The 23541-nt window shown below is 37.2% G+C and overlaps 2 protein-coding genes and 2 long non-coding RNA genes across 4 annotated transcripts; 1 reads left to right on the top strand and 3 right to left on the bottom strand.

Moving 5' to 3' along the window:
- Positions 1 to 376: 376 nt before the first annotated feature.
- Positions 377 to 6096, bottom strand: LOC136807497 (uncharacterized). The gene is made up of 4 exons (XM_067064081.1): positions 6093 to 6096; positions 4780 to 5856; positions 1068 to 4441; positions 377 to 529 (listed from the first exon to the last, which is right to left on the bottom strand). The coding sequence occupies exons 1-4, from the start codon at positions 6094 to 6096 to the stop codon at positions 377 to 379; spliced, it is 4608 nt and encodes a 1535-aa protein (XP_066920182.1).
- A 3636-nt stretch (positions 6097 to 9732) lies between these two features.
- Positions 9733 to 10113, bottom strand: LOC136807496 (uncharacterized). Its single transcript, XM_067064080.1, has one exon. It carries the CDS (start codon positions 10111 to 10113, stop codon positions 9733 to 9735), a length of 381 nt encoding a protein of 126 aa, XP_066920181.1.
- Positions 10114 to 12547: 2434 nt separating this feature from the next.
- Positions 12548 to 13206, bottom strand: LOC136807509 (uncharacterized). The gene is made up of 3 exons (XR_010846683.1): positions 13141 to 13206; positions 12984 to 13037; positions 12548 to 12696 (listed from the first exon to the last, which is right to left on the bottom strand). It is a non-coding gene; the product is annotated as an uncharacterized lncRNA (long non-coding RNA).
- Positions 13207 to 13768: 562 nt separating this feature from the next.
- LOC136807508 (uncharacterized) lies at positions 13769 to 22300 on the top strand. The gene is made up of 5 exons (XR_010846682.1): positions 13769 to 13849; positions 15789 to 15876; positions 17693 to 17790; positions 18123 to 18186; positions 22119 to 22300. It is a non-coding gene; the product is annotated as an uncharacterized lncRNA (long non-coding RNA).
- The last annotated feature ends 1241 nt before the right edge of the window (positions 22301 to 23541 follow it).

Raw genomic sequence — 23541 nt, 5'->3', positions numbered from 1 at the left:
GACTGACCCCCCGTCAGTCTGGGTCGAAGAAGACTTCATTCGAGGGGTCAGTTTTTTTGTTTGGCATTCTTGATCCTTCATGAAGGAGTTTTTAATCAATATATTGCCCATTTTTATTATTCGATTTAATTATTACTGAAAAAAAGAAGATAAGTATAACAAAACTGAACCAGATAAAATCAGTAAGTAGTAAACAAACAAATACAATTCGAGTAAAGGTTTAACAATTACCAGGGCTCAATCTCAGTTTTAATACAAATCATCATTAATCAAGCCCTGGGATAAGAAATCGTCATTGGTTGTGCTAATTGCAAAGGGATGGATATGAATTCAGTTTTTAAAAGTGGGAAGATGAAACATGCAAAACGAAATTCGTTTATACTGCTTGTGTCAGAGAACATCGTGGTTCAGTCGCAGATGAATTCCAAAAACAAACCATTTGAAGTGGTTTGTCTCCCATATGGAATGGGGATCTCATTGAAGGTTCTCCAGTCAAACTTGGGTAGTGATGGAACTTGTTGACATGAATCTTGAGCAGGTTGGTAATTATATACAGAAACACAATCTCATTATAGAAAAACTCAACAAACGATTGAAATGCAAAAATCATTAGCCAATCAAATTTTCTTTGTCCAAGTAGTTATTATTCCGTTTACATCCTAAGTAGATCATGAAAAATAAAGTAGGAGGTAAAATAAAATCAGAATCTGAGGGTATACAACATTTTTTGTATAGCATTTGCGTCTAGCATACCCTTGTTGGAATGAATTACAAATTTGAACTTTAACACAGTTGAATGCACGTGTGCGAGAAAAAGCAACATACAGTTGTCCGTGTGAGAAACATGGTCGACGCAAAAATATACCAACTTTTTCATAAGTTTGCCCCTGGCTTTTATTGATTGTAACAGCATAAGATAGCCGTAATGGAAACTGGACCCTTTTCAGTTGAAATGGTAAATTTGTGTCGTTGGGACAAAATGTGATCCTGGGAATCAAAGTTCTTTGACCAGCAAAAAAACCAGTAAGAATTTCTGCATCAATGACATTGTCTTGTAAATTACAGACCTTGAGACGCGTTCCATTACAAAGACCATCTTTCAGGGACAAATTACGAAGTAACATTACCACAGACCCCACTTTAAGATTTAACTTGTGTCTAGGCATTCCACTTGGGGTAATTGAGTTTAGAAACTCTTGAGGATAAAGATCAACTTCCTCCTGTGTATCAGCAACCACCGAATCAAAACTGAAATAAGTACAGACATCCCCCGTCTGACGTTGCAAAATTCTTTCATTGATTTCCAAGGCTTCTTCATTTGTTGGAGTTAAAATCACCCGTTTTGTTAGGTCCTCACCATCTGCAAAATTTCCGAAGATTTGTTGAATCAGATCAGAGTCTTTAGGGAGCACACATTGTTCTGGAATTTCGATGCACCCTAGATATGGTTCGTGAGCTTTCATTGGCAAAGCACCCTCACCCAATCGCAAAAGAAAGTTGGAAAATTCTTGCTCCCCGATACCTGTCCGCATGTTTTGATTCAAATGAAATACTTGTGCTAGAGGCCAAAGAGGACTTCTTTTCAAGCAACTTTCAACAACCTGGGCTGGACTTCCTCTTTTTACGACCGGAAGGGTTTGTCGAAAGTCGCCACCTAACAAAACAACTTTTCCAGCAAATGGTACGCCACTGTTACAAATATCCCTCAACATTCTATCTACAGCTTCAAGAGCATGTTTGGGGATCATTGATGCTTCGTCGAAGATAAAAATATCTTGATTCCTCAAAAATTCTGCATGGGTACTATTGGGTTTCACACTACATGTAGAACCATCATTAACAGGTACCGGCAACTTGAAAAGACTGTGGCACGTCTTCCCCCCATCAAGAAGTGTTGCAGCAATACCTGTCCAGGAGGAGGTGGAAACAGTGAAAGATTGAGCTCTGGCCTCCTTTATAATGTAGTTGTAGGTGTACGTTTTACCGCAACCACCAGGACCATCAATAAAAAACAGCTTAGCAGAGTTGAAATCATTATTTGAAAGAGCGTTAATGACAGCATCAGCTATAGTGGTTTGAGCCTCATTCAAGGATGGCCTAACACGGTCGGCTTCCACTCGATTAGCAGCAGCATTTGGTTGTTCCTGAACAATCTCTATATCAAAATCAGGCAGATTGAAATCTTGTAAAGACTTTCCAAATTGATGGAGCATGTTTGCAATGTTAGATAAAGTCATTTGCTCAGCTTGCAATTCACTATGGTGGCGTAAGAAGTCTTGTATCATGTGCTCCTTAAAACTCTCCCATAGCTCTGCCGGGTTATTTGGCTCACCATGAATGAGGATGGTGCAAAACGTTCTTCGAATTTTGACTGGTGTGGCAACATGAACTACTTCATTCAAAGTCTCAACCCAGATATTATCATCAGCTAAAAGACCCCTTGCTAAACATGCCTCTCTGAAAGTTGGATAGACTTCCCCGTCAAAAGTTCTCAAGTATTCAAAGGATGTAGCACCTGGAACGTGTAACAACAAAACTCTTAGAAAATATCTTTCACCTTCACGTATACCTGCATTATACATCCGACTGATTACTGTTCCATGGCCTCGCTCTCTTACTTTCCACTTGTTACCATTTCTAGATTTGATAAAGACGTAGTCATAGGGAATGTCAGGATATAGAATTTGCCTGGCAGTAGGATCATTTTGGTTCAGCAAAAACCAAGCAGTCAACATAGTCTCATTATTGCCAGCTCTATCAGCTGCATTTTCTTCTTCGCCTTCCCTAAAATAAACACGCTGAAAGTTAGGTAAATGTACCGCCAACCTGATAACAGTATGACTCTGAGTGTGCATAGGAAAAGCGAATAAACGCCAACATGCTTCTGGAGCAGAAACATACCGTGCATCAAGAAAAGTTCTAATCTCATCATGATCTATTCTCTCTGCAATCTCAATATGGGCTGTGTCATGGCCTTTGTAGATGTATTTGTAAAGATATTTGACAGCTTTAATGGAAACACAGGCTTCCAAGTTAATGTGAGCATTATATTTTTTGCACAAATAAGGACAATATGGCACGACCCATCTATTATCAAGATCAAGATTCCTTACTCTAACAGTACGGCCATTGTCAGGTCTATGATAAGAAGGATAGCCATCCACATTCATAACCGTTTCATCGTTAAAAGATTTTGGAAAACCTTTTGAGCAACTACCATCAATCATACACGGGCTACGGTCATTCAAAGCACCACATGGTCCATGAATCATGTTGGACTTGATGATCTCGTAAAGCTCAGGTTCAGTTTCTGGATCAGGGAGCTGTGCACAAATCAAGCGGTCAATATCATCTGCATTTCTCAACTTAAATTCAGCTGCAAAATGAATCAAAATATGTGCATGGGGAAGACCACGCTTTTGGAACTCAATCACATCAACACGGGCAACAACCATTCCAAGAATACCATCCTGCATTATTTCCTTTTTCATGGCAAATAACTTCATGCGAAACACACGAGTAAGTAAATCAGGCCTGTCGTGCGCTTTCTGATTGGGAAGTAAGTTCTCAGTTACCTCACGCCATCTAGGATTACACGTGAAAGTCAAGAAGGCATCTGGCTTTCCATGCTTAGAAACTACAGCCATTGCATCCAAGTAAAGCTGGTGCATGGCTCTGGGAGACCCTGAAAAGGTTGAAGGCAAAACAATAACATGACCTGCATTCAAGTTTCTTTGTTCTGCAGCATTTTCAAGATGGTCAACTAAACCTTGATAACATTCGGCCCTTAATTGTTGCTGATTGTGACGAAGAAAGTCCAACCTTGAACCTTCAACTTTTGTGTAAGCATCCACCAAAAATTGCTGAAATAGCCTACCTGACAAATGGAGTGCAGAGAACCCCCTTCGGATAGCTAACCGATAAACATAATGCTCAAGTTGTGTCACATGATTCCTGGTCCTTGTTGCCCTCTCAGCTACGTGAGGCATATTCATATCCCAGCCCAGATCACCTCTTGGAAAAAGTAATGGATAGATATATGGATCAACTACGCTAGATGTTGATGGTATACTTTGCAAATGATGGTTTCGTGGATAGACAACAATATTCCTACCAGCTGGTGGAGCACCATCTTCTCCTGTGAAGATGGCAGCCACCTCTTCATGCAAAGGCGCATTGCCACGCCTTTGATCGTGCCCCTCTCTCATTACCATGGTTATCCTAGAAACTGGACGGTTTTCAGCTATAGCACGATTTTGTTCCTCTTGTTCAACCTGTTTCATGTGCTTAAAAGAAGCAGCATAAGGATTTACTGTTTCAAGAACATCCTGGATTAAAGCCATAGTGGCCCTATTACAATCAACTGCAGATGGATTCTGCATTCTCAAATCTAAAGCTTGTGCAGCTTCAATGATATACAATTGAGCATATTGTGGTTGTTCTTCGTTAGGAAAAAGAGTACCGTAGCGATGACAAATTTGTCCACAAATTCTAAATGTTGGAGGACCAATGCCTGGAGGAGGTCTCAAGTTGGCAGAAAAAGACCCAAAAGCAAAAGTGTTATTGTAAATACGAATTTTTTTCGAAACTCCTTGGCCTCATTTGAATCATCAGTGAAAAGATGTTGAAGTTGAGGTGGAAAAGGTTCTAATTGAGGCAGGGAAACTTTGCCTTTAGAGCAACACTTGAATTCATCTTCTTTTTCAAATTTCAAGGCCCCACAAAACTCACAAACATGGTTAAAAGCTCCTAAATAGTGTTCATCAGGAAGGGGGTTACCAATGTGAGCTAAATTCAAGCGCCTTGGTCTGCGGTGCCGGGCATTATCCCCTCTACGCCTATGTGCAATCTGTGCCTCATTTTCGTTTTCACGAATATTTCTGTTTCGCTCTACATTTGCTTGCCTCCTTTGACGCCCTTGCTCAATATTTTCATTTGCACGCCTATTCCTTTGAATTTGAGCATTAATATTCCTTCGCCTATGCTGTTGTCCTTCATTTTCATTTGCACGCCTGTCTCTAGCTCGCTCTAATTCAACTTGTCTGCGCTCCTGCGTCTGCTGCTCATTTTCATTTGCACGCCTGTCCCTAGCTTGCTCTAATTCAACTTGTCTGCGCTCCTGCGTCTGCTGCTCATTTTCATTTGCACGCCTGTCCCTAGCTCGCTCTAATTCAACTTGTCTGCGCTCCTGCGTCTGCTGCTCATTTTCATTTGCACGACTGTCCCTAGCTCTCTCTAATTCAACTTGTCTGCGCTCCTGCGTTTGCTGCTCATTTTCATTTGCACGCCTGTCCCTAGCTCGCTCTAATTCAACTTGTCTGCGCTCCTGCGTCTGCTGCTCATTTTCATTTGCACGCCTGTCCCTAGCTTGCTCATTTTCAAGTTGTCTGCGCTCCTGTGTCTGCTGCTCATTTTCATTTGCACGCCTGTCCCTAGCTCGCTCTAATTCAACTTGTCTGCGCTCCTGCGTCTGCTGCTGATTTTCATTTGCACGCCTGTCCCTAGCTCGCTCTAATTCAATTTGTCTGCGCCCCTGCGTCTGCTGCTCATTTTCATTTGCACGCCTGTCCCTAGCTTGCTCATTTTCAAGTTGTCTGCGCTCCTGTGTCTGCTGCTCATTTTCATTTGCACGCCTGTCCCTAGCTCGCTCTAATTCAACTTGTCTGCGCTCCTGCGTCTGCTGCTGATTTTCATTTGCACGCCTGTCCCTAGCTCGCTCTAATTCAATTTGTCTGCGCCCCTGCGTCTGCTGCTCATTTTCATTTGCACGCCTGTCCCTAGCTTGCTCATTTTCAAGTTGTCTGCGCTCCTGCGTCTGCTGCTCATTTTCATTAGCATGCCTATTCCTAACCCGCTCTAAAGCAAGTTGTCTGCGCTGCTGAGTCTGCTGTTCGCATTTTCAGCAGCAGTTCTTCTACCCCTCTCAGCAGGCACCCCTTCATCATCATCAATCAGGACATTTCGATTATCTTGGCTCATTTTTGGGAAGGATTTTTACTCTGCACATGACTGAGTAAAATTTTTAATACACATATTATCTGGCCTGCTATAAACATGAGCTACCTAGGATATGAAAACAAATAATAACATACTCATACTTTGAACATAGCTCGAAGAAACACTTAATTTTGAACTGGTATGACAGTGATTTTTTTATCCAAAACCATTCCCAATTCTCTCTATCAACAAGGCAAAGGTTATTAGTGAACTTTTAGTTAATCCAGCCAGCTCCAGCAAAAATCAAATGAAAGTGAAGGTATGTAGATTATGAAAATAAGAAATTAGCAGTTGTGACGGGTGTTGTATTGTTCCGCATCTTGGTGGATACAGTCAGCAAACCCCATTAGAATAAAGTCCAATATGACCCCCTATCATGTTTTTAAGTTTTTCTAAGAACCAATCAAAATCATATTAGAGGGGACGGGTGTTCAACTTGTGCGGGTGAATACGGAAAAGATTTGATTTTTCAAGAAAACTTACCCCCCTGATTTTTAAAACGGCGCGAATCTGATTTAACACATTTGTGGAGCAAGAAGCAAAAGTCATCTTTTAAAAGAACATTGCTTGCGAAAACGAAAGTGACACACAAAAAACAAACCAACAAAAAACAAACTGACATACAGACTACGGCTATTAATATATAGATGAGTGCACTTTCCATTCAAGTTTCAATAGAGAAAGCATCATCTCTTCCGCAGAGCTCATTTTACAAACTACTCGTCTGAGACGACTTTTCGTCTCAATATAAAAACACCTAATGTAAATGAAGACATTACATTGTCAATTTATTCGAAGACTTCTTTTTTGCTATCTTTTTGTTTTAAATCGCGGGTTAACCCTTTGACAGCGCAGTACTTTTGAAAAAAGTGAACAGTTTTTGCATTTTTTTACATAAAATTCAAACTTCAAATAGCCGTTAAATCTTGTAGCATAAGAGATAGACAAATATTTTGGTACCATTAAAAAGCCATTTTCCTACTCTCTCTAAAATCATTCGGTTTATATACCTTAAAATGAAGTGGTTTTGAGCTATAGCCAAGAGACTTGGGTGTGGTAAAACCACCTTTCCAAGACGTATATATACGTTATCCGAGCTATGTATGTCAATCAACTTCGCGCTGACATCACACCCCATATATATATATTTTCGCGTATAGTACGTACCAATGGAAGTGCCACAAGCTTCGGATCAATTTTTGCGAGGAAAAAAAGTCGCGAATTGTTTGGATTTAACTTCGCGAGTAAGAAGTTTGAGAAATTTCCCATGGATTAATTTCGCGAATCAGCGATTCCACGCGATTTTGCGAAACAAATTTCCGCGAAACTTGATCCGATCAAAGTAACCTTCCCCCGTTTATTAGGAACTGAACAGAATATATATTCGAAAAATACTTTTTTTAGCTAACCAGTGTCATGGGAATTAGTGTTAGTGTTATTACTTGGCTCGTTTTCATACGGTAGCCGAAGAGACTTAAAAAATCAATTTAATTAATGCAATCGTTTGAAATCGTGTGAAAATATTGTTTATATAGTAACGTTTCTAAATTAACAAGGCATACAGCTTACATACCAATTCAATCATAGGAACTCTTGCAAAAACTCGTCTCGTTTATTCGGCAATTTAGTATTATTCCGGGAAAATCAGGAGTACAGAGTTATAAAAACATTTATCATTCGTTAGTAAAAGAAAATGGTAAAGGAAGTCTATGAAACCGATGTTTTCAAAAAATATAAGTTATTAAAAAAGAGCAAAAACCCTGAATATCTGCCTAAAACGAAACGTGATAACCCTAACCCACCGAATCTTTCAAATTTTCTCGGTAGACTATTAAGGTCGCTAGTAGGATTGCAAGTAGGACTTTATATGATGTATTGTAATAAGATTAGTATTTTTCGTGTAAAAATATCATCGTTTAAAATGAAAACTCTAAAAATATGCTTCCTGCTTTAAAAATATTGTCCGTATATAGACGAGTCCGTCTCAACACAATTCAATTTCCAACTACTGTATGGTATGACATTTAAAACAGTTAAACGACCAAGAACACCAGCCTACAATCAGGAAAAAACAGCACCATTGTATCAGCAACTTTGTGTAAGTCTGAAGTCAGCAACATTGCAAACTTTATAACGTTTAGGTTTTGTTGAATCTAAACTATTCGTAATACGTTGTAGATAGAAATACAGCAATCTTGTAGTCAATATAAGTAACTGCTGTGAATTGATAACTTTATAACGTTTAGGTTTATGTAAATTATTCATAACCCGTTGTACTTTTCAGTAATCATGTAGTCGATATAAAAACTGCTCTCAATTAATACATGCATCAGGAACATCAAGGAAAATGGTTTAACAAATAGCATTTAATAAAGAAGAAAACAAATTCCAAATAGGTGCATCTTCGAGAAACTCAAAATTTAAGTTATCAAAAAGAATAACACATGATGTAAAATATGGTCGATATTTCGATTCACTTGCTAAATAGCATTTAATTGACGGAACATGCTAGTGAAGTAGGAATTGTTATATAACAATACGAAGATTGATGATTGAAATCGTTTTCTCGTTTTGTTGAATAAGCTTGAAAATGACCTAAAAACGGAGAAAAAAAGAATCTTATCCCCTCTTATTCCCTGCTTGTCACTCGTTATCACTGCTTATCTGTCTTATCCCCTAATTCTGGTGTGCAAAGTTTATCGGACATTGAACATGCTTTTCTCGGACACTTTGAAAACCTTATCCCCTCTTATCCCCTGTTTGTCACTCTTTATCACTGCTTATCCATCTAATCCCCTACTTCTGAGGTGCAAAGTTTATCGGACATTGAACATGCTTTTCTCGGACACTTTGAAAACCTTATCCCCTCTTATCCCCTGCTTGTCACTCGTTATCACTGCTTATCCGTCTTATCCCCTAATTCTGGTGTGCAAAGTTTATCGGACATTGAACATGCTTTTCTCGGACACTTTGAAAACCTTATCCCTTCTTCAACCCTCTTCGACCCTCTTATCCCCTGCTTGTCACTCGTTGTCACTGCTTATCCGTCTTATCCCTTAGTTTTGATGTGCAAAGTTTATCGGACATTGAACATGCTTTTAGCAGACACTTTCAAAATCTTATCCCCTGTTTGTCACTCTTTATCACTGCTTATCCGTCTAATCCCCTAATTCTGAGGTGCAAAGTTTATAGGACATTGAACATGCTTTTCTCGGACAATTTGAAAACCTTATCCCCTCTTATCCTCTGCTTGTCACTCGTTATCACTGCTTATCCATCTTATCCCCTAATTCTGAGGTGCAAAGTCTTTCTGACATTGAACATGCTTTTTAGCGGACACTTTCGAAATCTTATCCCCTGCTTATCCGTCTTATCCCCTTATTCTGGTGTGCAAAGTTTATTGGACACTGAACATGCTTTTTAGCGGACACTTTCGAAATCTTATCCCTTCTAATCCCCTGCTTGTCACTTGATTCTGGTGTTCAAAGTTTATCAGACAATTTTTCAAAGCTTTTCATAAGAAAACATTTTCGAAATGTATAACTGTTCAAAGTTTTCAAACTTCTAGTGCTTATAAAAAAATTAGATGAAACGAAGGTTTTTCTCGTTGTGTTTCAAAATTGGGTACTAGAATAACTGAAATACCGCATTATTAACTTGCTAATAAGCTTGAGTTAACTTTTTTTTTTCGAATGATAAAATAACACGTTTTACAAAATGGAATGAAACTTTTGTTCAATATTCTTCAGAAGATTTCAATGGTTCCTCCTCTGATTGGTTTGTGGTTAAAGTGGAAGGCGAATTGGTTTCCTCTCTAGATGGCTGATATGACATGATTTCTTTCAATGGTTCATCCTCTGATTGGTTTGCAGTTGAAGTGGAAGGCGAATTGGTTCCCTCTCTAGTTGGCTGATTTGACGTGATCTCTTTCAATGAATCCTCCTCTGATTGGTTTGCAGTTGAAGGCAAATCGATTCCCTCTGATTGTTGTTCGTTTGACGTCGCTTGCTCTTTTTTGGACTGGTCCAAACTTTCTTTCAGTGGAAGTTGTAGCTGTTGTTGCGTTGGGGGCTCTTGTTCGGCGTCAGGATCGAAGCTTGGAAACAAGCAATTCATGAGGCGGTAATCGAACCATGGTCGTTCGTAACCCTTGCGTACCAGCTACGCATCGTATAGTGTGTCAGGGCCATCCCAGAACACGCGAGCTCGGCGCTGGAACATTGCCACTTCGTTGTTTGATGCAAGCTCAAGCTCAAGACCACTTTTTGCACGTACTCTTTGTCACACTTCTCCAATGAAAAGTGGCGTGTCCCACAAGAGATCTTCGTATAACACGCCTTCAACACGGTCTGCCTCAATGATCGCGTGATCAATTGCTTCGACTGTTGCACTGTCGTTGGAGGTGCTGGTCGATGATGGCACATCTGCATCTGCTGTCTGAACATTGTGAGGCGGGATGTTTGGGGTCTGGCTCAAAGAGAACTCCGCCTTTTCGTCTGCCAACATCAAATCCATCGGGCTGAAATCAAAATCGTTGAAGACTGCTCCCATCTCTTGGACAGCACCCGCACCGTTCCATCTGTGTGTTGGTGTGTCGAAGATTGGTTCGTGTTTGAGCTGTTCGGCCAAGTAATGGAACACCTCCATACAGTTGATACGGAGCCAGCCTGAAAACATCAATAATGAACATATAGTCGGTGAAAGAATGGGACGATAAAAATTTTATTGAAGCAGGAATGATATCCTTATTAGATTCTTTGTTTACATTACTTAGCTGACTGTGAAGGCGCAAAAAGAGGCTTAATTTTTTGGTGGATATGTCGATTGTAAATATGATCAATAATTAGCTCACCTTCGACCGAAGGGTCTTTTCGCTTAAGGGAAGATGTCCGGAATACGTTAAGTCGCTTCCGAATAGCTTCATTGTCGATTTCATTGCCAAAGTCTGGGTAAACGTTAGTGGTAATGAAAAATCCTGAATTGTAATTGACTCTTCAAACTTAATATTATTGGCGATAAGCTAAATTAAGTTTAATAAAACTCTCCGTCTACCAAACAAAAATCCAGCCAAAATTAGTTCCTTTTTCACTTTGTAATCAGTGACTTGGTATCAAGTCGTCGCTGAAATATACACAAATTGCACAAAAACTTACCTCAAGTAGCAAACAATAAAAAATGACTTTTCAAAAAATGGACACGAGACTTTTTAATTTTCCAGCAACAAAATGGCTTCAACTACGCTAGAATCGAACTCAAACAGGGAATCTAGTCTATTCGAATTACAGAGACAGCAGAGTTGTACAAAATGAGAAATAAAGGCAACAAATTATCGATTTTTTTATTTCCATTCTGAAATGGCATGCTTCAACGATAAAGTATAAAATGTAAAGCTTGTAACTCTCATTTCACTCTAAAAATCGGATTTTTTTGAGGGCACGGACGGCTCCAAATGCAAAATTAAAAAATACAGTTGAAATTCATTCCTTTTCATTTTTTCTTTGAAAATGCATCTTTTACTTTTATGTGTTTCTTCATCTCTAAGTACACAAACAGTAAAAAACTATTGAATTATCTATAATAATGTACATTTTCAAAACCTCTAAAGTTGAAAATATGAAAGAGAACTACAATGAGGTGAATACAGTCGCTCTCATATTGTTTTCTGACCAGCCACCAGAACCGTTGGAAAACCAACGGATCCGGCGAGACTCGAACTCCCAACCATGCCATTCGCGGGCATACACTATGAGAGCGACTGTATTCACCTCATTGTAATACATAGGGCAATATTCATGAAAGAGAACTAGTTTTTTGAAAAAAAAAATTACTTGAGATCAGAAAACAAAAGCCAAATCAAAGAAAGCAAATCACAGGTAGCCTGATTCGCAAAAGTTTATTCCCGCGAAATATGTTAGAGAGCTCCATTTTCACAAAAGTTAATTCTCACGAATTTGTCCATTCGTGAAAGTTTCTTCCTTTAAAGTATCGTACTATAGTAAAATATCTGTGTTTCACTAGTCTAGCAAGCTAGACGACTAATTCAGAAAACTAATAAAGCAGAAAATAATGAGGGAACAATTTTATATAAATTGAATCTCTTAACAATAATCGTACCATCATATAACGCCAATCTGCGCCAATACTACTATATTACACGCATATAATATAAACAACTCAAGTCTAGTGTTTCACGTAACAGCATACGTTAGGTTTTTAATAAATTAAGCAGTATCGCTATTGGAAATGTTGGCCAATAACAAGGCCTTCATAATTTTTATCGACAAAAATAAAAGTTCTAGCCGCGAAAATTACCGATATTAAAATGATTGAGAAGACTTTTCGAAAACTTTTAAATCACTCTGCAGTAATTTTAAATATATTTAAACATTAAGTTGTTTGTCCTATCAAAAATTGCACTGCTGTCTGAGGGAGACAGTGATAAGCACCTTCAGTTATCATTTCGACAACATAAAATATAGGTTTCGTTCCCGTTTCTTTCCGAATTATACAGTTCCAAGTCAACTCCTTCAGCTTCCCAAATCTCTACATCTCTACCGTCGTCAACTCTCTCAATGAAAATACCTTCTATTTTGTTTTTTGTTGTTTTCGTTAATAAAAAAATCCAATACGTATCCTTATGACCACGTTCAGGATTTAAAGTTACGAACATGCCTGGCTTAATATCACTCTTAGAAAGTTCTAAACGAGAAAAAGAAATTAAAGAGTGTGATTAAAAGATACATAAAAACGTCTAAAAGGAACTCTAATAAAAGGACTCATTTTCGCACTTTTCGCAGTTTTGGTGAAGCTAAATAAATATTTAAAAAGATTCCAGATATTATTTCCCTAGACAAAATTTCCCTAGGGAAATGAAAAACGTTTCGAAAGAGCATAACGAGATTCGACCAAGAAAGAGGAACTGGACAACAATGTGTTATGACAAAAACAAAAAGGCTTTATTAATCTAAATATATTTAATTTCTTACCGAAAACGCCGTTAACAATTGTTTTTGCGGTGGAAGACGATTTTAGAATCCATCCTGAAACAAAGTAGTATGAATTTGTTAATTTTTTTTCTCTTAAAAACATGCAACAGTTTTAAAGTATTTTTCAATATTTGAAATCCTAATTTCCACTACTTACCGTTTTCTGACCTACTCGGTTTTGATGTATTTCCATGGTTGAGGGTAGCATCCTCTTGAATTGAACCTGAGAAATAAAATATAGAACTTTGTTTTGGCTTCTGACGTGGGATTGACTCTCCAATCTGATTGGTTATTAGACTGGTTTTATCTTTAAAATATAAAACCATGAACATATAAACGACTGGACATTTGTGACCCCCCAAGCGATTTGGAGTACATTAAAAATGAGACCGGTCTTGGTGCGGACAGTTCGATAAAATGTGCGGCAAAAAAGCGGCGAAACGATTTACCGTGCGGTCAAATGGTACCTTTGTATCGGCCAGAAATCATCCAAAAATCTTTTCTAAAAATCCATTCAAACGCACTCGATCGGTCACTAAAGAGCACCATTTTAATAAGTGCGGTATTCAGTGCGGTCATGGTGCGGACATTTTGCCGCTCGAAACGTTTGCCGGCAAACGAGAAATCATAACAAACAGCATACATTTTACGGAATTGTTTTTTACATGACTGTTCGGGGATTTTATAATGTTCGGCAAAATATACAAAGCTCGAACTCAAGAATTCACATGTGAGCATCGAACATCGCAAGTTCTTTTACTTAGAAATTTCAAGCTGGAGGTTCACTGGACTGGAGGAAACTTCACACATGAAAGAAACTACACATGGAAGAAACTTCACAAAAAGAAAGCTTACATAGCTATACTGTAAGTGGCAATCCTGCTATTTTAAACTAGTAACTATTTTCTCCTTACAAGAAAATAGGCTCTAATCAAAATTGAATTTTATACAAGCCTTCATGACCAAGGGGCAAGGTTAAGCTGCCTTTGACAAATACAGAGAAAATTTATACTTGCCACACTACTGAATGAAAAAATGAATCAATTGAATAAGGCCACGATCACAAATAACTTGTGTTTGTGTAGTTTTTAGGTAAAAAAATGAGTTAGTGGTTGGCAAAAAATTGTCTGAATCTAAATGAACTTCAAAAACTAACAGTTGGGCAGAAATGAAATCTGACAGAAATTGCAAATAAAGGGCACACTGTTTTGCTGTGTTTGTGTGTGGACTGTTAGTCACTGTGGTTCTTGGAACCAGACGTCCGCGCTCGATAGGATCGATCATTGGAACAGTTCGATGACGGGTCGATATGTGATCGATGGATTACGATCCGGATGGGAGATCGATAGAGGATCGATACTCAAGATTTTTTTAAGCTCATGATTAATTATCGATCTATCATCGATCTTTTATCGATCTCAATTTACAATCGATAACAAATCGATTAACAATCGATAACAAATCGATTAACAATCGATAACAAATCGATTAACAATCGATAACAAATCGATTAACAATCCATGACGATCTGATTAACAATCGATGACGAACCGATTAACAATCGATGACGAATCGATTAACAATCGATGACGAATCGATTAACGATCAATAACGAATCGATATACTCGATTGAAATACTAGCTCGATAATGGATCAACGAAGGATCGATACTCAAGACTTTTTAATGGCTGAATCTTCCATCGATCTCCCATCCGGATCGTTAAGTAATCCATCGATCCGTCATCGAGCCATTCCGATGATCGATTCTATCGAGCGCGGACGTCTGGTTGGAATTCTGTTATGACTAAGGAATAGAGGTAATACGGCGGTCATCGAAAAAATTTTCTCCTTGTGTCACCCACCCTCTGATTTTCCGGTGTGGAGATTCGAAAGAAATCAAAGAAAAGCAATTTGTTCTTTTATAGTGTAGCTTTTAAAAAAAAACCTGGGAATTTTTTCGACAGCCTGTCCGACCGCCCGCATGTATTTTTAACACCCTTTGCAACGCGAACAGAATTTTTTGGATGACTGCCTAAAACATTTCCGCAAAAACAGGAAATGGAATATTATCTTTGTTATTATTTTGAAATAGAATTCTTGTGCAATTATAATTAGACAATGCAAACATTAGTTATTTGTGATCTAAGCTTTATTCTCTTACTGAGAATGATTAATTACATGCTCTCGTGGATTGAGCCCTACTGCCTTTTGCATGTTCGTCCTTGTGGGTCCCAAAGAAAATCTTGTTTGTGAAATAATCTTGTGGATCTGGAATGATGTCTGGTATATCCAGATAAAATCTTAGGGGTCTAGAAAAATATTGTGGGTAGTTAGTGGCTGCTGCAAAAAAGTTGTGGGCGTGGAAAAAACTGACTATTTTTCACTAGAATAATTTTTAAAAGTTAAGATATAATGACAAGCATGCAATTCAAAATACGGGTAATTTGCAAAAATAATACAAACATTTCTATTCAATAATTAAAGTAGGCTTACAAAACCTTTCCTTGTGAATTTGGAATTAGAAAAATAAGTATCTAAATAAATAAAAGAACAAAATGATTCAAAATTTTCTGGAAAAAAACTACAACTTTTACTTTTACAGTATACCTATAATATACAATATTCCTAAAGAAAATTAATTTTTGCAATCAAATGTTAGAAAGGAGCATTTGCAGAACCATCAAGAAGAAAAAATCGATTATATTGAGTAGCATCTCATAAGAATGTAAAATCTCCTAAAAGTCTCATAGTTGCAAAACATTTCAAATGCTAAAGTAATTGAAATTCCTTTGTCTTTATTTAAAGGGAAGATGGATGTATTGTTCATCGGGCATTCAAAAAGGTTGGCTACAGACCAGTCACTTGAGAAATTTGGGTCACATAATTGTAAAATGTAAGTGAAAATTTTTTTGAGTTGGGAAACTTTCAAAACGTTCATAAAAGCCATCAAACTAATGGACTCGCTGATAGTTAATAAGAGTTATATTCTTTGCTCACTTATCAATTTTGATTTACAAGCGTTTTTATATTGAATTGACACAAATGTGGAGCAAGATTGGTCGGAAAGACTCCTGGTATGAAGCGGGAACACTTATGTGAAAATAAAACCTTTAAGGTGCACTATTGGAACTAGATGTCTAAAATTTTGAAATTTTATTCTAAAAATTCATGAAGTTTATTTTCCTTTGTCAGTTTTTCCCGTAGACTTTGTCGAAAACGCTTTAATTTTGCTGTTATGCCCTTTTGCACATCTTCCTCCAAATATTCTGGAACTCTGTACTTGCTATTGACTTCATTGAGAATGCACGATATAACTCTGTGATCGAATGGTTTAAATTTTTGTCGGCCATTGATGTTGCAGGTTAGAATTTCTCTGATGGAAAATTTGGCTTTGATTAATACAAGTCCGTGATCAGATGCTAACTTGATCATATCCTTTTTCTCTGATTTAGATATTGTATGATTGATATCACTCTCTTGAGAAGACTGGTTTGATGATGGAAGCTGATTTGAATAGTCTTGCTGAAGGTATGAGGCTCGTTGTTGCTGATTGTTGTGTGGTGACGGCTGTTGTTGATGATGGTTCAAAGATTGTTGTTGGTGATGGTTTGACGCTCCTTGTTGATGTTGTTGATTGAGTGAACCTGACAGTAATTCAGGTTGTAGTTGAGCGAGAAAGCTTTGAGCGAAGTTATCAGTGTGGATATACTTGTCCATTTGTGTAACATCGATGACGCCTTCGTTGCTGTCCTTACGTGGAGGAGAAGTCAAATTTGTTAAAAGACATTTGATTTCTGTCAATTGATTACTCATCTGTTCTTTCCATTCTGTAATGTCACGACGTAGATCTTCAATTTGCATGTTTTTGTGATTGAACGGGGTTGATTGAGTAGAACCAAATAGTCTTGAAAAATCAGGGCTGCCATTTCTTTGGATGATGGAATCAACTGTTGGTGATGTTTGTACAGCCACAGCCTGGTTATTTGCAATTGGTGATTTTCTAGATTTCAGTTGTCTTGGGCTTTTTGCTACTGGTGTAGTAAACGACACATTTGATAATTCTTGACCAAAGGATGGCGAATTAGCTGTTGAAGACAATGGAGATAACCTGTCCACAGTTGACGGAGTCTCCAGAAGTTTCGCTTTCGGTGAACGTGGATGTGATGGTAAAGATGATGATGTACACAAGCTTGACAGTAAAGATGATAATGTTAACGAGCTTGAAGTTGAAGATGACAATGAACGTAAACGTGATGGGGACCGAGATTGCGATGGTAACTTTGAAGGTGACCATGGTGACAAAGACTGTCGTAAACCTGATTCTGACACCAAAGGCAAGGGTGACGGTGACAGTGATGGTGATGATTTCTTTTAGGTTTTTCTAAAAAGTTTCGTGGATCTTTTGCTTTAACCTTTTTCTTTTTGGATAATACAACCTTTTCAACTAAGAACCCGTTGAACTTTTCCATCTTACTACTTTGGCGGTGGTGGAAGGCTTTGACAACATCTTTCTCTCCTTGACTCATTTTTCGATCCTATAAAAATGAAAACGCGAGCTCTGAATAAAACAAGTCATTATTCTACTAAATGTAAAAATCCTGTAAAACTGATTTGAATTAAGATTATGAATTACTTTCCTGTCAAAATTTGCCCGTCCAAAAATAAACAGTGACAAAAAGATAAGTCCTTGTCTTCCTTCTCACTTTCAGTTCTTGTGGATCTTCTGACATCACGTGAATACAAACTTAAGAGCTGTGACAAACTTGGAACAAGATTTTGGAAACTCTATTAGCAATATCTAATAATTGTAAGTATTTTACCGGTTCTGGACCACTGCTATCTTTAACTGAGTCTTTAGCTCTTTCAGATTTAGCTGCTTTTGATTTAGATTTTGGTTTTCCATCCATCACCTAATAAATAATAGTTTTCATGGTCATTACTTGTTCTTACTTGAAAAAATTATTTATTATAAGTACTCATTTTGGCAAAAACTAGTTTTCAAGAATTTTCTTAAATTTTCAAAATATCAGCTCTTACCAGAATATGACCTTTTTCACTTCCCAAAATTAAATATCATGATAACTTCTCAAAGTAACCCAAAATTATCTTTAAATTGTTACAAATTTATTTTTCTTCTAGACTTGGACCACTACACATGATGGGGAAATACTAAAGTCAATTTTGAATATCTATTACAATAACTGTAAGTATCTTAGGGGCTCCCCCAGGGGTTGGCGTGACACGTGAATGACCCTTTTTTCTGTCGTGAATACGTGAATTGGACTTTTTCGGCGCGTGAATACGTGAATTGAGATATCAACGTGAACGTGAAAATAAGATTTTTCCAGCGTGAATTCGTGAATCGAGATTTTGAGCGTGAACGTGAAACTGCGTGAAAAGCGAATTATTGTCTAGAACAAAACTAAATAAACCTAAATCTAAAAAATTTTCTTGCTCGCTTCGCTCGCATATAATCTTGGATATCATACTGACGTAATGTTATTGTAAAGTTATTCAAAATAATCAAAACTTTATAAAATTTAAAGATAAACAAATATTTTTCCATATTTTTCTGAGGACGCATTTTGTAACATTTAATGACAACTTTTGTAATGCAAATAATGCATCAAACGATAGTGTTTTGAGCCAAAACGAAAGAGTCTTAGAGAAAATTTTCTCGGTCGACGCTAATGATGGTCGTCTTTCTGTAGTCACTTATATTGTTACTAAATGCAGTACACAAAATGATACCGCATTAACTTGGAGACAGGGAACGGTATTTGCTCTTTTAATAATTTACATAAATAGGTAGTTCTAATAAATCTTGTATAAATGCATCATCGAACATTCAGAAGAAACTCTTGTGATGCCGCACCGTGTAGGGCAGGTACTTCGCTCGCCGTACCAGGTTTTTGCCAGTAAATGGTCAGTGTTGAATATAATGCAAGATTTTGAATGAATTGTGTGACCAAGAAGGCTACTTGGGTTTAACAATAGCGTGTTAAGACCGTTTTCTCAGGAATAAAACGGCTAGTTCGAAACGCAGGTCACAGGTCACAGGTCAACAGGTCACAGGTCACAGGTCAACAAAGTGCAGACCGGAAAAAAGATAATAAGATCATAACATATACATAACATAACATCAATACATATGTTATGTTATTTTGGGGGCGTCACTTTCAGTTAGGAAAGTCTTTGCCCATAACATAACATCAATACATAACGCATTAAATTACAAAAAAGTAATACATGTTATTTAGATATTATAAAATGACAATTGAATAAAATAACAACCTAGTGACACTTACTTACAAAAATAATGACAAAATCATAAAATATGTTGCCTAACAAGACAAAAACACGAAAAATATTTATAATACAGAATGTGATGTTGATAGTGCGAATGGATATAAAACGGCACCAATCAGAAGCTTGTGAGGTCCCTAAGAGAGTGGTTTTAGAAGGATGAAACTAATTAATCATTCAATTGTTATTTTAATGACTTAATGACAATTTTTGACAAAAATGTTGACAGGATCACAAAATATCATGTCTTACAAGAGAAAAACACCAAAAATATTTAGCATACCAAATGTGATGATAACAATATGGCTGGATATAAAATTACACCAATCAGAAGCTCGTGAGTTCTCTGAGAAGGTAGTTTTAGAGCGATGAGTTTTATTATCTGTAACCATCATATAACATTACAAACATTACAATATGTAATATACCTGTTATACGTATAATACGTATGGTTTTAAATTTTCTGGTCTGCGTTATACACGGCGCAAACTGCGAAAGATCGATAAAAGCACATGGTTAAATTTTGATGTTTGAAATGGTTTTATATGGATGAAATTGCTTGAGAATTATGTTTTTGATAATTCTTTGTGTTTTCCAAACATTTTCCTCTGCAATGACATTGATTAGAGTCAGCCTGTCATCACTGACCTGTGACCTGTGACCTGTTGACCTGTGACCTGTGACCTGCGTTTCGAACTAGCCGGGAATAAAAGAAGAAAAAATTGTCGAAAATTTTTCGCGCTCGCTTCGCTCGCGGTCTTCTTTTCCAAAAATTTCCTTCTAGGAGACGAAGGTCAAACTAGACGACCTTTTCTTGCACCACCTCTTTGAAGCCTGAGACTTTCCAGTCCATGATTTTAGGCCAAGCCTCGATTTGAAATTTATCCTTGATAGATACGGGTCTGCGACGAAGAAAATCGGAGGGAAATCCTTTAAAGCTAAGCCTTAACATTGCTGTTGCCACCCTTAACAAGTAAAGCAAAATTACCGCGTGAACGTGAAAATGGTTTTTTTCGCGCGTGAATACGTGAATTGGCAAAAATTTGCACGTGAATACGTGAATTGAGGGTCGACTGGGGGGGCCTCTATCTTACTAGTTTTGATTTACTTTTGTTGGTAGTTGATGTTTCTTGCTTTGACTTTGCTGGCTCGACAACAATCTTTTTTGATTTTGGTGGTTCGGTGGAATGTGATGACTTAGTGACCTTTTTCTTGGTTAACTTTGTTGGCTCCGTGACCTTTGTTGTAGTCTTTGGTGGCTTGGCAACCTGTTTTGAATTTGATGGCTCAACAACCTTTTTGGACAGGGCACCACCCTGCTTAGATGTTGATAGCTTGGCAACCTTTTTGGACTTTGATGGCTCCGCGACCTGTTTTGACTTTGTTTTTGTGGTTGATTTTGGTGATGTTGACTTTACCAGAGTTGAGTTCTAAAAAATGATAGTACATTTAACTGCCAGCTTTAACAAACTTCAAACAAAACAGGGGGGGTCATGCAGTTATTATATAAACACTATGACAATTACTACCGTGGTGGTATATAAACCAAAATTTGGGAAAACAGTTACTCCACCAGTGGACTAACTGCAACATGGGTGGTGCCTAAGCCCAAAATTGTCGATTTTGGTAGGATATGGTGTACTAAGTGAGCAAATTTTTCAATTTTTCACTTAACATTTTAGGTTTTTAAAAATTCCGGAAGCAAAAAAATTCAAAATATTTTTTTTCAAAAGTAAAAAAAAAATCACAAAATTTTTTCTTCAATCAAAATCAAGGCATGAAAGATATTTTAACAAACTTGGATATTTAACTCTTGAACGGTCGTTGATAAGTTGATAAGACATACCCAGTAAGATGCTATCAAAAATGAGGAATTCAGTGAAAAAATTACCAAATTTGGCATTTTTAGGGGTGGTATACACCAATTTTGAGGGTAAAATCAGTTAGTACACTATGGAATAACTGCAGGGGTGGTGGTGTCTGTAGAAAATGTCCAAAATTGCAGTTACTCCACATAGTGTCAAGGAGTAACTGCAAGACCCCCCCCCCTGAACAAAATTGAAAATTTTCAGATGAGCAATAATTAATTCATAAAATCCCTTGCACAACTTCTTGTACAAGGGAAGATATAGTCATTGAGTTTAAAGCCCAAAGTAGAGTTAAAAAGGAATAATCAGATGGTCTGAGATATTTTGCCTGCAGATAGCTTCTAGGATTTTAGGAAAAACCTCTAAATTTTTCGGTGTATTTATTTTCTTAACTCAAGTTATACCAATTTGAAATCTCGAAAAATGGGACTTTTCAGGGACTTTTCACACTTTTTTCTATTGTTTTCAAGCAAAGGTTCAAAATTTCAAAGTGGTATAACTTGAGTCAGGAAAATAAGTACACCCAAAAATTTAGGAGTTTTTCCTAAAATCCTAGAAGCTATCTATAGGCAAAATATCTCAAACCATCTGATTATCCCTTTAAATCTCTAACCTTTCTCAGGCAAGAAAAAGTGAAGCCTTATAAAATGCGCCGCATTTTTGACGACAGATTGAATCTAGCAATTCCTTTCTTTACGATTGATATTTTTTTCGAAATTTAGAAGTAAATTTTAGTTTCAATCTGTCATTTCTAGCCCTTCGGGCTTATACTTCATTGGATATAGTGGCCTCTACTGGAATGATAATATTTTTCAGCTTTGTTAATCTCTCGAGCCAAGCATTTCCGCGCCAGCTTTTGGTTTTTTGTATGCTTATAAAAAACATGTATTATTTTTCTCTTCACTAAATGTTAGTAAAAATTTTTTGACCAACAAACTAAGCTATTCTTCCTTTATTTCAGATGAAACAGACGCTATTGAACGAAAACAAGAATCGCTTCTCTCAATCCGTTATCGAAACTATTTTACTCGAAGACCAACGAATAATCGCAGACGCTATTGAACGCAAACAAGAATCGCTTCTCTCAATCTGTTATCGAAAACGATTTAACTCGAAAACCACCGAATAATCGCAGACGCTTTTGAACGTAACAAGAATCGCTCTCTCAATTCGTTTCGAAAACGATTTAACTCGAAAACCACCGAATAATCGCAGACGCTTTTGAACGTAAACAAGAATCGCTTCTCTCAATTCGTTATCGAAAACGATTTAACTCGAAAACCACCGAATAATCGCAGACGCTATTGAACGCAAACGTGAATCGCTTCTCTTATCCGTTACCGTTTTAATTCTACAAGCATCGCAAAGACTTCATCCGATCCGATCAGATAAAGAAGGAAGAAAAAATCGAGAAAAAATTTTTATACCTCATTAGTCTGTTCAGCTTTTTTCTTTTGCCATTCCAAATCAAATTCGATTAGTTCACCTTTCGTCCCTGTTAAAGAAATAAATTGATAGTGTACACTTTTCTTGGATAAAATATCAGGTTGCCAAGGCTTCGGGGTGTTAATTAGCCAATTCTTTTACTATCGTAGCTCTTAATTCAACCATGGCCAATTTAAGTTATGCTTATAGAGAAAAAAACAAGGAATCCCTGATCAGTCTTTCTTATTCATAATACAAGGAGAGGTGACAAAATGAAATGAAAGTTTGTACAGAATGAATATTATCAAACAAAAATTACCGAAATTAACAAAAGCTAATCGGGGGAACTCATAAGTGATAAAATTTTTGTCTAAATATCAACAGGCAGCTCCTGCTGAGAAACTTACTTCTCGTTCCAACACTTCTCCACGGATCATTTTATTTCCATCCAACACATTGCCAACCTTCCCTTTTTCTATCCACTGTACACGGCTTGTGAGAATAGGATACCGTCGATTCGTCAATGGAGAAATACATCAAAGTCCACTTTTCCTTTTCGTTAATGTTATGTGATTTTATTCAACACGGAGTAAAAATCAGCTGATTTGTCACTTTAAAAACCGAATAAGTTCAAATTATACAGCTCGGAAACAGTTTCTTTTCTAGCTCAGCTGATTCGAACGTTTTGACCTTTAAAAATAAACGAACACTTTCACTTCGAACGTTTTGGCCCTTTAAAGTATTCGAACGTCACATTTTCGAACGTTTTGGCCTTTAAAAGTATTAGAATGTCACATTCGAACGTCAAACTTTCGAATGTCTTCGAACCCTTGCTTCCTTGACGTCCGAAAAGTAGTATTTTCTTGTATTCGAACGTTTTGAAATTCCTACTACGTCCGAAATTTATCAAACGAAATAAATTTAACTGCTATTACAAAATTCATTGTGTATTTCCTTTC

Source organism: Clytia hemisphaerica, unplaced genomic scaffold, assembly GCF_902728285.1.
Source record: "Clytia hemisphaerica strain Z4C2 unplaced genomic scaffold, Clytia hemisphaerica genome assembly, whole genome shotgun sequence".
NCBI classification, from domain to species: Eukaryota; Metazoa; Cnidaria; class Hydrozoa; order Leptothecata; family Clytiidae; genus Clytia; species Clytia hemisphaerica.
The sequence above is the reverse complement of the archived record's forward strand: the minus strand, read 5'-3'. Positions and strand labels throughout refer to the sequence as shown.

What these genes read in the sequence shown, in the direction of transcription:
- LOC136807497 (XM_067064081.1), bottom strand. An exon ending in CTTGAATTTAGCTCACATTG is followed by an intron (nt 4,442 to 4,779) that starts GTAACCCCCTTC and finishes TTCCTAACGAAG; the next exon opens with AACAACCACAATATGCTCAA. An exon ending in GTAATGGAACGCGTCTCAAG is followed by an intron (nt 530 to 1,067) that starts GTCTGTAATTTA and finishes AACCTGCTCAAG; the next exon opens with ATTCATGTCAACAAGTTCCA.
- LOC136807496 (XM_067064080.1), bottom strand. Translation starts at nt 10,113, where the DNA reads ATGAATTGCTTGTTTCCAAGCTTCGATCCTGACGCCGAACAAGAGCCC.